The sequence below is a fragment of the Struthio camelus genome, chromosome 1 (assembly GCF_040807025.1).
Source record: "Struthio camelus isolate bStrCam1 chromosome 1, bStrCam1.hap1, whole genome shotgun sequence".
Classification (NCBI taxonomy): domain Eukaryota; kingdom Metazoa; phylum Chordata; class Aves; order Struthioniformes; family Struthionidae; genus Struthio; species Struthio camelus.
In genome coordinates this window covers 207,788,106-207,803,317 of record NC_090942.1, presented here as the reverse complement: position 1 = coordinate 207,803,317, position 15,212 = coordinate 207,788,106, and the positions used below count along the sequence as shown (strand labels likewise).

The 15,212-nt window shown below is 39.3% G+C and overlaps 1 protein-coding gene across 7 annotated transcripts in view; it reads right to left on the bottom strand.

The window, feature by feature from the left end:
* PDGFD (platelet derived growth factor D) overlaps nt 1-15,212 on the bottom strand; it is a 149,961-nt gene that overhangs the window by 45,279 nt on the left and 89,470 nt on the right. For all 7 annotated transcript variants that reach the window (XM_068930369.1, XM_009678437.2, XM_009678441.2 and 4 more), the window contains one exon: nt 11,810-11,990. In XM_068930369.1, the coding sequence (XP_068786470.1) occupies nt 11,810-11,990 (181 nt within the window). The remainder of the gene's footprint in view (nt 1-11,809; nt 11,991-15,212) is intronic.

The window sequence follows — 15,212 nt, the reverse complement described above, 5'->3', positions numbered from 1 at the left end:
GAATCCCAGACGACAAACACTAAAAACACAGGGCGCTTCTACAGCTCCTTTACAAGTTAATCCCATTAAAAAGGATCTTTGTGCTTCTCAGAGATGGGAAAACCTGAGGCCATGAGAAGGCGTCACGGCTGGCCTAACTGATGTCTTCACTGAGGACACGGAAACACCACATATGTTATCAGGACCCAACAAGGGCAAAGTTGCACTGGAAAAATGCAACCTAATGTGTTCCAAACTTACATGGTGAATAGGAGGAGGAACTTCGGAAACTTTGGAGCTAAAGACAGACTGAGCTGACAGAGGAAAACAAATTAAAAAACAAATTTCTGGCGTTACGGCAACCAAACATGCTACTATCATACAGAACTGCACAGGCATGGTACCATGAACAGGTAGGCAATACTCTCTCCTCACGTACAGTCCCAGTGACACCTGAATCATGAGATTCATTTCCCTTCACTATCACAGTGACATTGTAAAAAGTGAGGAAACTGTGTGAGAGTTTTGTAAAGAACATCAGAAACTGCATTGGGACTGGATAGCCTCAATTTTTCTGAATGACACTATGGACACTCTTGCTTGACTATATACGGACAATATATGGACACTATTGCTTGACTAAGCAATAAACAAAGGTGTGAAAGCACTCTACAAACTCTGAAGGAGACAAACACCTACAACAAAAAGACCGGATTTCTTTATCATAAATGAGGATGAAATAAAATTGCATGCAATGGTATGGCATTAAAAAAGGGAAAATTAAGATTAACCACTAAAGTAAAAAAAAGTCTTTCTGATGGTGATTCATTAGTCTATGCTTTCATCTCCCAGGAGATATGTTCCTATGCTTGTCATATTTAAAAATGATGCTAGATGAACAATCAGTAAATTAAAATACAGAAAATTCCTGCAGTGGGAGAAAAATGGGTTAACATGAACTCACATCTTCTTTAAATTCTCAGATTCTATGTTTGACTGAATTACACATTACTGATCAGAAAAGCCTACACCCTCCCCCCCCCTCCCCCCCAATATTTAGATTTGGAAATCTTAAAACAACCAGGATCATTTGTTCCAAGGCTGTAAGTATTTTCAAGTGGTTACAGCTGTTGCAACAAACAAGGCAAAGATTCATTCTGTAAGCAATTAAACACACATTATACACAATGCATTGTTTTTTATGGCTTGCCAAGAATAACAAAAACACATTGCACAGTTCTACATTTGAAATAGACCCTGTGATACAAACTTCGGCTAGAACAGTACACGACTATGACAGTCTTTATAAGATCATGTTGACAGAAGGTCAAATAAATAATATTGGTGTAATACAAAACTGGAAGTTGAGCCTAGGAGCTCCCCTCTCTAAAAGACTGAAGATGTACAATTCTTGTTTTTATGTAAAAGACAATAGAAAACAATACTTGCTGTGAAGGGTTTTTACAAGTTCTTCAGTGTGCTTTTAAGGGTAGGTTGCAGGTCGAGCATGTTTCAATTCACCAGTCACTTTCTCTAGGTCTCAGTCAAAAGAAAAACCTGAGAGCAGACTGACCTCCTACTCTTCTCCACCATAGTCGGTACACACTGAAGTTAGTACAGAATTAAACTTTTATTTTTTTTTAGCATATCTGTTATCTTGGTAAAGAGCAATGAACCAGAAATTGCACCTTCTGCTTTTCTGGAAAATCTAGAGCAAGGACTGCTCAACCAGAAACGCAGTCTAGAAAGAATAAACCATTTTCTCTTCCCTTATGACCTCGCTGGAATGAGGGACCAATTACCACACCAAAGCACCAAGTAGGAGTTACTTAACACTGGTTTGTAGTGTTCTAACACAACCTTAGTACCTAATTAACCTGTTCACAGAATCAATCATGTCATCTCCAGCCACCCTCCCAAACAGGAGTCCAAGCTAGGACTGTATTTTCTGTAAAACACCCCAGAGCACGATCAAAGAGAAATAAGAGATCAAATCTTATGATATTTTTATCATTCCACATGCTAACATTCTTCATCTGCTGTTACAGTAGAATTGAAAGACAGAACAAGGATTTACAGGCCCAGCGTTATGTCCCCAAGATAACAATCTGAAAAAATGACGCTTTTCAACCAAACAGGTAACGCGATGGACAGTTTAACGACTACTGTTAAACAAAGTTTGACAACGTAAAATGACCTCATGTTTATACATATTGAGGTATAGGTTGCAGGTAAACTTAAGTGAGAATGGTTGGATTTAACCTTTCTTTTTAGAGCAGGCACAGAGAGGTGCATGCATCTACTAGCAGCACCAATGGGGTGGTTGTGGCATGTTCAGTTTGCACCGTATAGTCCGCCTGTCCTTGTGGTGTCCTCATAACAGTCAGCTAAGCAGATAAACTAGCTACAAGGTCTTTTCTAGATCCTTGAAGACTCTTGATATCTCATAACAGAAAAGCAGACAAGAGCTATATCCAGAATTCAGTTGGGCTATCCCTTTTACAGTGTTGAAATACCATTTTCAAGCTATCAATATTTTCTGTTTGGTCACACAGACATGGGAAGCCATGTCAGGGAATATGATGGCCTTTACCCTCTCCCAGCTGTTCTCATTATGGTACAGTAAATGTAGCCTTTCATTTCATGCGTTACAATTTTCAATGCCAGATCCTGCCTAACTTTCTGCTAGCTACACATGCTTCATCTTAATTAAGAATATTACTTTATGGATATCCTGAAAAAGCTGTCCAACATACAAGGTAAGTAACTTCACTGATTTTAAGACTGGTAAATTGTAAAAAAAGCCTGAAAATATAAAAGCTTTTGACAACTAATCAATTTGCCCAGAGTAGGTTTAGTACAAAAATGTCTAGATATCCTTCATCCATTTTTGTTAACCACCATTCATTCACAAGACTTCTATATCATTAGAAATCATTGATTTATTTCTCTCACTATCAATGGTCATTTAAGATCTTTCCAACAAGTTTTGTGATGGGTTTCATGTCCTATTCATTGAAGAGGAAATTTTGCCACTCACCAGTATTTCATAAACTCTTGCTGACTGGAAGTCTATTTGTGGAGTGTACTCCCCTGTATTTTTATTTAACAGGGGGCCTGCTTGACTCTAACTGACATTTGAAGAACAGGGAAAAGATTAGCTTTTAAGCAGAAAAAAATTGAAAGTATCCAGCTATGTGAGGACTATGAATTGATTATGAACTGGGAAGCAGCAGGAACATTCAAGCTTAAGGGAAAAACGACACACCATGAATCTTCACACATTCCCTCACATAGCCAAGCACAGTCGCAAGATCATGACCAGGTGCTACAAGACCGAGGTTCACTTCATTCATTTAATAAAAAAAAAAACAAACCCATCATTCTGCTAGTGTTATGCACTTGCCAACAACTGCAGCATCGCTGCAAGCCCTTATCCTCTACCCTTACATTCTACATAGTTGCTTATGAGACTTTTGAGAACTACCACAAAAATAAAGTATGACCTTTTTTTGCATAACATAGGTAACCCTCTTGTACAGCACACAATGGTCCTTTTTCTGTTTTCATCTTTATCTCTCTAACGTGGAAAATTAGGAATTTCCTCTTTGCATAACTGATTTCCTCAAGAACTCTTAAAACAGATAAGCACTGCCAGCAGGAAATGCAGTTCTTCAAAATCTAAAGCTGGCCTAAATGAATACTGCTCTTAAAGTCTTGTTAGAGTCTATTATTTGGGACAGGGTACTGGTTCTGAAAATAACAAGCGTGTGCTTGTGTAATCCTCTGAGGATGTAAAGCAGGATATTTTCATGTCCTTGAGCTTCCATTGCCACAAGTTGAGGCAAATTCTCCAACAGTGCCTAATATTATTTGATTAAAGATGTAACTTTTTCAACAGGAATTGGACATCAACAGGATTTTTGTTATGCTAAGACAGATCGATGACAATGTCCTGCAAGGGAGCCACAAGTTAACTGAGCTGTCAACAAATTAGAGAAGGAGGAGAACAAATGGCCAATTCTCCACCGTGCTGTTCAAACAGAAAACTGCCAGACACACACGCTTGCAGCTGGGAAAACAGAGAGAGTACGCTCTGTTTTACTTTCTGATTAAAACAATTGTTTTGTCAGTTGAAGTCTGACAGATTCCAGGAACTACTGTGTACTTACGGGCCTCTCTTCTAGCTTTGGTATCTTCCTTGCCAGAAGGTCTGTATTTCCCTGACGTGAACCAAATTCCTCACACACATTTCCCACTGCCTTCCTCATTTTTGATGCATCCCAAAACCCAGCCATACCACTTCCTGGGTCCGCAGTCAGAGGTCTTGCCAACAGAGACTGATGTAGCGAAAATAGCCTTTTGCTCTGCTTCCATTTTGATTCACACCTGCCTTCCAAGCCTCTCAGACCTTTCTCCCTTTCCTTACTATTTTCACGCCCACTGTCTGTCTACATCTCTGATTCATCTGCCTCCTTTCTTTCCTAATCATGCTGCCATAGCTCCTCTGGTTTAAACAAATCCTTCCTTCCCTTTGCTTCCTTGTTAATGATGTTTCCTTAATTGTGATTATCCTTTTTCAATCCAACTGAAATTGCCAATTGTCCAAGTGACGCTTGGACACCTTCCTGGTGAAATGGGGAAGGTTTCTTTTTCTTCCTCATCGTTCATGATGTATCATGTCAATCACACACTCTATATCTTTTTTTTTTTTTTCTTATCAGCTTTCAAGAATCTTTACTTATTTGGTTCTTCTTCTGCCTCTCTGACCACTGCCATTTGGCTTCACTGAAGGGTTCTGCTGCCTTCTCTCTCTCTCTCTGTACACCTGCCTCTTTCACTTTATGTGCTTGCCATACATACAGTTACTTTTATTTCTATACTTGGATTACATTCCCTGCGTTAACTCTCCTCCCTTGTCTTTACCACTGCCTCTGTTTCATTGCCATTTCTGGCTGTTCCATTTCTGACTGAACACGGCAGACCCAGACCTAACTTGATCTTCCCCTTTAAGTATTCGTAGCATCCTCTGACTCCAAGGTAGGTGATTCCTCTTCACCCAGCAACTTTCTTTTCTTCACCACTCCCGTATCAGTGTCACCTCTGACTTACAAATGGCTTTAGAAATTACGACACAACATAGGGAGACTCCTAATGAAATATAAACTCCATACTGCAAGTACTGGAACGGCCTTATTAGTAATCTGTGTCTGGCACCGAGGAGTAAACACGGAGAGAACATCAGATGTTCAGAAGAGACCTGACTGATTCCTTTGAAACCAGCCTTCCCAAGTATCTTAACTCTACGATCTACTACTGCCTTAACTACCGGTGTTTCTTTTAGCCTAATCCTACCTTTCAAGGCTACAACAGGTTTCTGACAGGAGGAGTACATTACACTACAACATTGGGAAGAACTGAGAGCAGAGGCAGCCTGGGACAACCGACTGCTAAGAGCTGGCCAGGTCAGGCCATACCCCTCACTGCCGCTTCCCAGGTTCCCTCTGACTCAAACACCACATTCGGCTGGCTGGTGGATCACTAGCCTGAAAATCTGAAAGGCTTTCCACCTGAGGATGTTGGTTAGATGCAAATGCTGGAATGAATTATTTAATTTGGAACATTAACTACCCTAGAGTAGATGATCCCAAAGACTGCTGCATCTTGCCAGTGAAATTGCTCATCCAGACATGCCTTCTCAGGTGGAGTAATTCAGCATCCTTATAGCCTAGTTATCTAACACCAAGTTTTACATCTTTTCTACTTTTCAAGATCTTTTGTGCTGCTCTGAATACTGGGAGAAAGGAAATGTTCTTGCCTGTCATACAACTTACCTTGTGTACCATACAAACTTCCTTTCTTCATCAAACTCTGGTGAAGTACAGCTTTTCTCTGTGAGATGAATTAAGCAGCAGATTAAGGATTGCTGGGTTCTCAGCAATCTTCATTAAATGGAAAGCACTCCTTTCCATATGGGAGATACTCTAAGATGCTCCATGTCTCAAGATGCACTGAAGGATAGTATCTCTCTTTTAACATGCAGTCTATGTTGCTTTTTTGTTTTGCTTTTAATATTGTAACACCTTCCAAAAGTAAAAAAAAAACAAAAAAGAGAATAGATAATCTTGTAAATCCTCTGCTTATGTAAAACTGAGGAAGGAATGCTGAAGATTTGGGTAAGTCCTTTCTAATTAGAAAGGAGTTAACTGCTTCTCTCCTGAAAGACAAGCCTCTAGCTGACAATTTTATGAGTATGATATGCCCTGAGCAAAATCACATAAAACAGTATTATGCCAGAACTTAAGAAGAGTTTCCTCATATACATTATTGAATTTTGCATATGGATAGTATTCATAAAAATATCTTTGTTGTCTACAGGCAGACATATGCATATACATAGACATACACAGGTAATCAAAACTTAAATCAGAGAAAAAATATCAGGAGAACAATTGATTAAGTTTCCAGATATACATTTCTTGCTTCTTTACTACGAGCTCTATTTCACGTTCAACCAGTTTATTAACTGAGACATGCCTTCCTCCTGTTCCTCCCCTTTTGTTCCCCCAGCAATTTACTGGGATTCCTTCTGTGGATTATCTAACAGCACAGAAGGTATTCATGCACCATTATCGTGTCTGTTGTCACATGAGATATATTATATGGGTTTTCAGGCAGCATGTTTTGTCTTGGAGACAGAAATGAAATGTCTATTCCGTGATAGAAGTGACAAGTTAAAACAAAAGCATAGCAACAAAGACCCATGCAGCTATTGAACTGGATTCAGGTTTATAGTTAGTGATTTACATACGAGGTCAGCCTAGAATTAATTGTTCTTTACGGTGTTTACAGCTCTGTAGTCACTCTGGTGGCTGAATCATTTTGCTATCACGTTAACTCTTACAAAGAAGTGTTCACAGACAATATTTATTTACTTATTTAAAAATGGCACCCTGATGCTGCATTACTTGTGCAAATAGATCTGCAAAAAAAAGAGAGAACTAGTAACTGAAAATAAAGCCTCGACTATGAGTACGGGTATCAGGATCATTTTTACCCTGAATGCTTTAATTTTATGATCGTGCTTTGAATTTTTAGTGTTTCTTTGTGAGCTAAACAAGCAAGTATCAAGCAGTTTTAGTCTAGTGTTTAAACTAAATTTCTCTGCTCGACATTTTCTTGTGTGGAAAGCAATTAAATTTTATTAGGTTGTTTGTGGTGGACTTCCCCATTTTGTGACCAATGTTCTTTTTTGAGAATATGAGTGGTAACTCAAAGCCTGGATGTTTAGCAAAAACTAATTTACCATAAAATTCCACAGGATGAATCAAAACGTAAGGTTTTCATTTCCATTCATTTTTTTAAGACTCCTGCATACAAGGAATGTCATTTCAAACAAGCAAAAATTACTTAGGATCTGATAATTCTGTCACACAAGTTTATCCTGGGACAACTGCACTTATTGTGCAGTTTTTCTGCTTAGCACCGCATGTACATCATTTCTGGTGTACAATACCAAGATAAGCAAAGACTATTGTTAAACCCATGTGATATTTCCTCATCATGAAGTATATTAAAAAGGAAACAAAGGTTAAAACATTATATATATATATATATAGATTTGTATGTATATATAAAAAGATGTAAATATAAATTATATATATGTTTTTACCTTACGTCTTTATACATATACGTCTTGGTATATATACATATTTTCTAGTGTCTTACTCTTTGTGATTATATATTTCCAAGCTTTCCTGAAATACTTGCTTACAATAATGTTTTGTTCCCAAATATGGATTTCACTTAGGGTTAAGAAAACAATTAGTGAGGCAATAACAATTTACTATTATTATAAATGTATAGCAAATAAAGGCCTTTTACAATAAACTTAATGATTTTAATTATCAACTGTGAGTCAACATTTTCTAGTTGTCTCATCAAATTGGAATTAGATGCAGAGCTGGGAATTTTAATTGAAAACATTCAACTTTATTTTTGGAACATGTTCCTGAGCTCCTACTCTGATTATTGTAGTATATGTCTATGCTATCACGCTTGTAAAATGTGGGGGTCTACTCTTGTTAACACTCAATTCTAGAAAGAAATCTGAGGAATTTCACTTCAGAAAAAAGGAGATTGTACAAAATGATTTCAGGCAAGAGAAGATTATTTCCATGTATAACAGTGTAGCTGAATTTACCTTACTAAACCTGAAAATAATTGATGCTGAATTACTAATTCTTATTGAATACTTACTTGCTACAAGCCTTAGTACAGTATCTACTACAAGCAAGACGTCTCCATTGAAGTAACTGCACTGAAAGCAACAGTGGAATGACATTTTATATTAATGGAGATTTGGCCCATTTGGAGTATTCACATCATCCACTTCAAGGTGTGCAACTCAGGGGCCTCCCTTCTGACAGTGCCTGCTTTCCCTCTCACAGCTGTGTAAGAAACTTAAGATAACTTATCTTCTGTGTTAAATATTTCTGGCATGTTCATTGTCAAACACTATGTCCTTAGAGGAATAAATTGGATAAAATGTGAGAGGGAGAAAAAATTAGGATACCTCAGTGCCCTGCATACCTTAAATTAATGTTTCTAAGGTAACTCAGTAAAGAAAGGTAAAAAAAAATATTTGTTTGAGAAATAAGCACTTTAAGTGATAATGGCAGGAAGGCATTTCAAACAAATTTGCAGCTAAGTGAGGTTCACGCATAATAGCTGTCCTAGGCTTGCTCCAGACCAGTTTTGCTCTAGGTCTGTGAAGCCTGAAGGAAAGACAATTTTAAAAGATGTTCGAGGGAGACATTTCTCTGCACAGATACTTGGGTTAAGCTGACAAACTGCACAGCTACAGCTCTGGGCTTTGAATGTGAAATGTCCATAGACTAGAAGCAAGCCACTAGCTGTATGTACTTACCTATTTGTGCACTGTGACAGAGTACGACTGTCTTTTTTTCCAGTGAGGGTGGGACACTACTGACTCCTATTCAGCTTTGTGAGCCACACTCAGTAATAAGCAGTGGCACTAGTAGGTGCCAGCTCCACCTTGGAGTTTCCACCCCCAAGAAGTCATTCTGCTTCATGGAGAAAGAGGGTATGAGAAACACACAACAGGAAGAGGCGTGTTGGCTCTCTCCCCCCTTCCCTTAGAAACCTCCTCTTCGCTCCCCTCCAACCTTCCTTGTCCCTCGACTCCTGCAGGGGAGGGTCAGAGGCTAGAGCTGACAAGAGGTGAGGAGAAGAGTAAGGAAAAAGGCTCACCAAGCCTGGTTCCCTCTGCAAAAGTTGCTACATGTTGCATCTAAATGCTCAGATTTTTCACCACAGATCTGCTCCCTTGCCTCTTGTCCCTTGTCTTGTCTTTGGGCAGTTAAGTACCCCCACGCATCTATATGGCTTTGAGTTCTGTCCAGTCAAAGATCATCATCATATCTTTGCAGTCTAATTTTCCAGGGCCTTTCTGAATTCTAATTCCCCCTTTGTTAGTGACTGAACATCTCTGTCTCATGTGGACACTTTACATGCCTTTTTTTACAGGGGCAAATGTGAGTTTCATGGATATAGAAGTAATTTATGTTCTCTTTAAAAAATGAGTCTCCTCTTGTTTCTTTAAGTGATACTGCAATGTGAAGCTAATGAAAATACGTAAGTACCTGAAGATAATGAAGTATGTTTCTGCTAAGCTCTGTGGTGCCTCATTTGTGCCTCATGCAAAGTGCTGAAATAAGTAAAAGCTTGATCTGCATCAAATGAAGTGAATTTAACCGATTTCAATGAAGATTCGTAAACAGGAGGGTCGACAACCACCGTTGCGATTCTATTTGGCTGCACACATAATCAAGAGAATTTCACCCAGTCATTCTGGCACCAAGCTCAGAAAAGGCAGTTGATCAGTAAATCCAAGTGAACTGCATGCTTCAATTTTCTTCAGAAAAATTATCAGTCAGAGCCTGGTATGCAAAGAAAGCCCTGCCATGCAGATCCAAACTCCAAATATAAGAAAAAAATTCAGGGAGTTAAATAAAGATTTGTGTACATGTTATGCAAAATTTTCCAAGAAAACCCCCAAAGTAGCCTTGTCATGGAGAAAGTTACAAAGGAGAGAAAAAAACAATTCAAAGGTCTTTCACTTCATCCGATACAAAATACCATATGTTTTTGTATGCTTCGTTAATGCTCTCTGGTTTGCTGCCTACAAATGCACAATGAGTTCAACCTTCAGGGGTCAGCAGTGCTCAGCATATGTACTATGTGAACTGAGTTCTAAGAGACTGAGTGCACTATTGAAAAAGGGATGACTGTCTTGAATATTAATCCTGCAGATTTTAGGTTAGACTGTTTGGAAAATCAGCTAAGTACATTCCCCATCTTCATTGTGGCATACACACACCACTAATCACCCGTACGGTTCTCTTCTGAGAAAAAAAAAAATTGATATTTCATTTAGAGGCTGCACTTGGAGAATATTCTTGTGAATACATTTGCTAGACTGTAAAATTCTCTGTTTACTCATAGTTTTGAAATTAGATAGGTACAGTAGCTGTTTTGAGCTTTCTAGTGCAGAGGACCCTCTGTTTTGAATGATAACATTCATTTTTGGAAAGCCTAATGCTATCAGACTAGCTGTATGTCGTCTTGAATAAAGCTTGCTAAATGCAGCAGAGGTTCTGTGGCAGCACTGAAATATAAGCAATGTAAAGAGAGCTTCTTCACTGTTTCATTTTTATGCCCAGTGCTCTTTTGTAGACTGTTCCACCTAATTTTAGCCTTAGTAGATTACCTTCAAATTAGAGGAAATTAGGGCTCAGGATTTACTCACAGTGCAATGCCTTACTCCACTAGAAGCCTAACAAATGTAAAGGAGCATAATTTTTACAGCTTTAGACTTGTCTTGACAATGTGCTTTTTATGGACTCTATTTAGCATACATAGGCATACATGCATGCAAAGCCAAGAGGCTGAAGTGAAATGACTCAAACAGCAGCTTTCTCCTGTTATAGTATTAATATTCTAGGCTTTCTTATTCTTGTTAAATAATAGTAGACTGAATAAAAAGGGAATGAGAACTGTGACGGATATGAAAACGAAATGATGACAGCATAATAAATGACTGCTTACTATTTCCTGCGTGTTTGCATAATCTGCCTCTATACTGCACCAAAAGCATTATAATATTATTCAGGACAATACAAGAAATACATATTTGTATCAAAATCTACTTAGAGTAATGAGTATTCCTGCTTCCTAAAGACAAAACCAAACTGAAAATCCAGGAGGTTTTTCACCTCTTCGGAACTGTACATGATAAACTGGTAATGCAACTGCATATACAAAGAGACATATTTAGAAAAGGTTAAAAATACAGTCTGAGCCCTATCATAGTGTCTTGCATGTAGAATGTTATTGCATGTAGAATACGCTACTCTGTATCTAACCTAGAATCACAGCCATAACCCCTGAAGGTATTTTTATTTGACCTCAAATGAAAATAAAAAAGGAGTTTATAAAGCAGCCATTTCTTTGCTACTTCTGTGGCATCTGTCAAGGCACTGGAAATGCAGCCTCAGTGCAGAAAGTGTTAGTGCTTCTGAAACATGTTATTAGTATAACTCTCGGCCTGGACTTGACTTTATTTTCTATTTAATGATAGGATGTCAAAACTACTTTGATCTGTATTAATGCAGTCGGTAGAATGAAAACACTTTCAGTCAATTAGTGTTTTGCTCTAATGCAATTAGCTATACCATCCAGTTTTCAGTACTGACGTTCTTTTACACTACAATCTGTCTTTCATCTATTACATAGCTAGGTGACTTACCACAAGGGAATAACAAATCTTGAATCCGGGTTTAGCGACAAAATAGTCATCAGATTTGAAGGTTATCTTTATCTGATTTGTTTTTGATGTTATTCTTGGAGGTACTTCCTTGTGTCCGCACCATCGTCCTCGTATAACTGTGCTGGTTTCCGATACATCTTCCACTTCCACAAAGTCATACCTGGGAACCAATTTGATGGATTACTTTTTGCTAACTCTGGTTACATAAGGTTGTTGCAAATAAGCAGGAACACAGCTTCAGATATAAAGGCAACTGCCCACTGTTCTCCATTACAAATGCTGGACATGCTGCCTTAGCACAAAATATGGTAAACTGCAAGTAACTGTCTGAGTACTCAAACTATTTTTTTTACTCTTGGACTATGACAGACAATATTTTCTGCCATGTTGAAATAGCAGTGTGAGGCACTTAAACACGCTTGGTACATAGTAAATATACTCATTGTGTTTCATGTGGCGAATAAATAAGTTAGAGATTTGACAAAATATTATTTAAGGCATGCTGCCCAAGCTCAGCAGCCACAAGCATTTGTGGACTTTCTAGCGGTCCCCAATTCCCCTGTAGCAACCGCTACTGGCTTCCTCCTCTTGTGCCTGCCATGTGGAGCTGGAGCTGGGCTGCTGCTGCTGCAAAGGGAGAGGCATGGGGGACAAGGCACAGTAGATGCTCCTGAAAGGTGCTTTTTAGGACCCCCAGAAGCAGTCACTGCCCTCTGCCTCTCACACCCCCTGCTGGCAAGCAGCTCTGCCGTGGTGGCCAGGCGCTGAGCATGCACCAGAGGAGGTACTGGGTTGCTGAGGCTCTATGTGCTCCTCACTGTCTTCCCATAGGAGCATCAGTGGGCTGGAGGGAAATGTCACGGGTGCACCCATACACTGTGCATCAGACCACGCTGACTTATGGAAAGGAGAGGTTTATGCTCCACATACTCAAGGGTTCCCTGCAAGACATTTTAAGAAGCTAGCAACCTAATGCTCAAAATGTGTTTTGTAGGTAGCATGACGCTCCAGTTCGATCATTTGGAAAGACTTGTTCCAGGCTTTCAAATAGAGAATCACTGGCCTGTGCTCTGTAAGCTGAAGCAGGCATGCGTGCACTCTGTTGGCTTGGGTGCTATCACCAAAGGAAAGACAACAGGTCTGTTACACCACAATGGCAGAGTCAGCAGCGCTTCCTTCCCTGTTTAAGGTCACACCTTAGCTTGCGGTCAGGTATCTAAAGCACAGCACTGAAGCCCCTGCACCAAAACACCTGCTCTGTTAGGAGTAGTTGACCTTAACTGTCAGATAGGAGAGGACTTGAAGGGCCACACAATGACAGTGTTCATTACCACTATATATTCACTGGCCTGTGTCATTTATTGAATTTTCCTCGGTGTTGCTGGAGAATAACAAGCAAGTCAGAGAACAAAGTCCTGAACTTACTAAGTTTCTGAGAAATATTCCCTCAATGTCGGTGGAGCGAGAATTAGGCTCCACATATTGCAGCTGGCGAGGGAGAGTTGATGACAAGAGGGGCAAGCGCAGTGCAGAGAGAGGAGAATGAGAAACGGAAAGAGTTGCCATCCCCACAGTACAGTTAAGCCTTAAAACTTTGGAGGTCTTGACTCAGGAAAGGTTGTTATTATCAAAGCATGTGCTCCCTCCAAACAGGGCAGTTAATATTGTTAACTGATTCTTACTAGAAATGTGCTATCAAAGAGTTCCTCTATACCCTTGGGTCTGCGGATCAAATGCCTGCGTCTCTACCCAGATCGTGGGAGCTGAAAACTCTTTAAATAACAGACCTCGTTTTCTTTTTCTGCTGAGGGCCCATGTGAAAAAATCTAAGTACTGTACAGCTTGAAAATATCAGCATTACTACTTTCATAGTCACAAACCCCAAATTACACAGAACAGAAAATAACAGATTTACCATAACCAAATCACTATATCTGTCTAAACTCTGCTGAAACAAGCATTTTTCATGCCATAAGAATGTTTCGTTCCACACAAAGGTAAAAGTTGCCTCGGGCTCTCTCTGCCGTTTTCCAGCCAAGCTCCGAGGCTCCTATGCTCAGACGGGGCTCCCCAACTGCCTGTGCTGTCCCCACTGGACTACCCCCATGACAGCCCTGTCCCTAGTTTGGTGGGGATAGGCTCGAGTCTGCACAGCTTTTAGGCTGTGCTCAAAGGTAATCTTTGCTCAGAGACACTGCGGCTGTCCAAAGCCAGTGCTTGTATCTCCTGCCCTATGGCTGCATATGTCCAGCTTCTCACCCTGCAACGTAGATGCTGAACAGGTGCAGTCTTTTAGCTGGCCAGTTAACACGTATCGTAACATGAGAAGTTGCAAAATTTTCAGCATAAGACTGAACATGGTCTTGTATGCTTTAGTGAAAATTACCTGTCTGGCCTACACTTCCTGAGGTCAGGAGCCAGACTACCCTGCTAGCCAAAACCAATGCAAATCCACTGACTTTAGAGGAAACATTTCTGCTTTCAACAGCAGTGGCTTTGCTGCAAAGATCAGGGAAGTAGGTACAATTATCTCAGTTGTTTCTGTGCATCCAAAGAGCCTCAGAAGCTGGGTAATGTAATTGCTTTTCAGAACCATCTTTGATCAAATGCCTTTGGAAGTGCTAATAGCACATCTAGAAAATTTTGTAAAACCTTGAATATTTACCATCCTTCTGAAACAGCTCTGGTAAAATTTACTTTTTCATTCCTCAGTCTGAGTGAATTTTAATCAGTTCAGTCCTAATAGTATGCAAATTACAATAATTAGCATTAATGAAAAATGGAAAGAAAACACTAGGATGTTTCTAGAAGAAAATATAAGGTCAAAAGCAAGTATGAAAGGAAGCTAAGGTGCGGTTCCATTACTTTTCCAGTATGCACAGCGTTCATTTCAATTAAAAACATGCCTAGGTGTCTCTCTAAAGCAACATCAGAAAGATTGTCTGGGTATAGAGTTGAAGAAAGAACCTACTTTTGAAAAACATATCAATATATCATACTTAAAAAAAAAAAAATCTAACTATGTATACGGTACTCAACAAGCTTAAAACCATTGCAAGCTGCCTCCATGAGAAATTCCTCACTCTGGAAATAATACTATACAAATAAAAGTGTTCCAGTAACTCCAGGGAAAATTCTCTTTCAGCAAAGAATGTGATATTTTTCCAGCTTTTAATACAGATTATGGAAGGTCTTTGCTTCTCTCTGCATCATAAATTAGTTGTGCTGGAAAAAGCAGGCAGACTGTTTTCCAAGATGGTCAAAATCCAGAATGTCAATAATGATTTGACTTCCCCTCACCATGTCACCACCTTTAATGACTCTTAAAAGAGCATACTTCATCTTTTTCCACAGTAAATTAGCTCTGTGTTTCAAGGTTGAA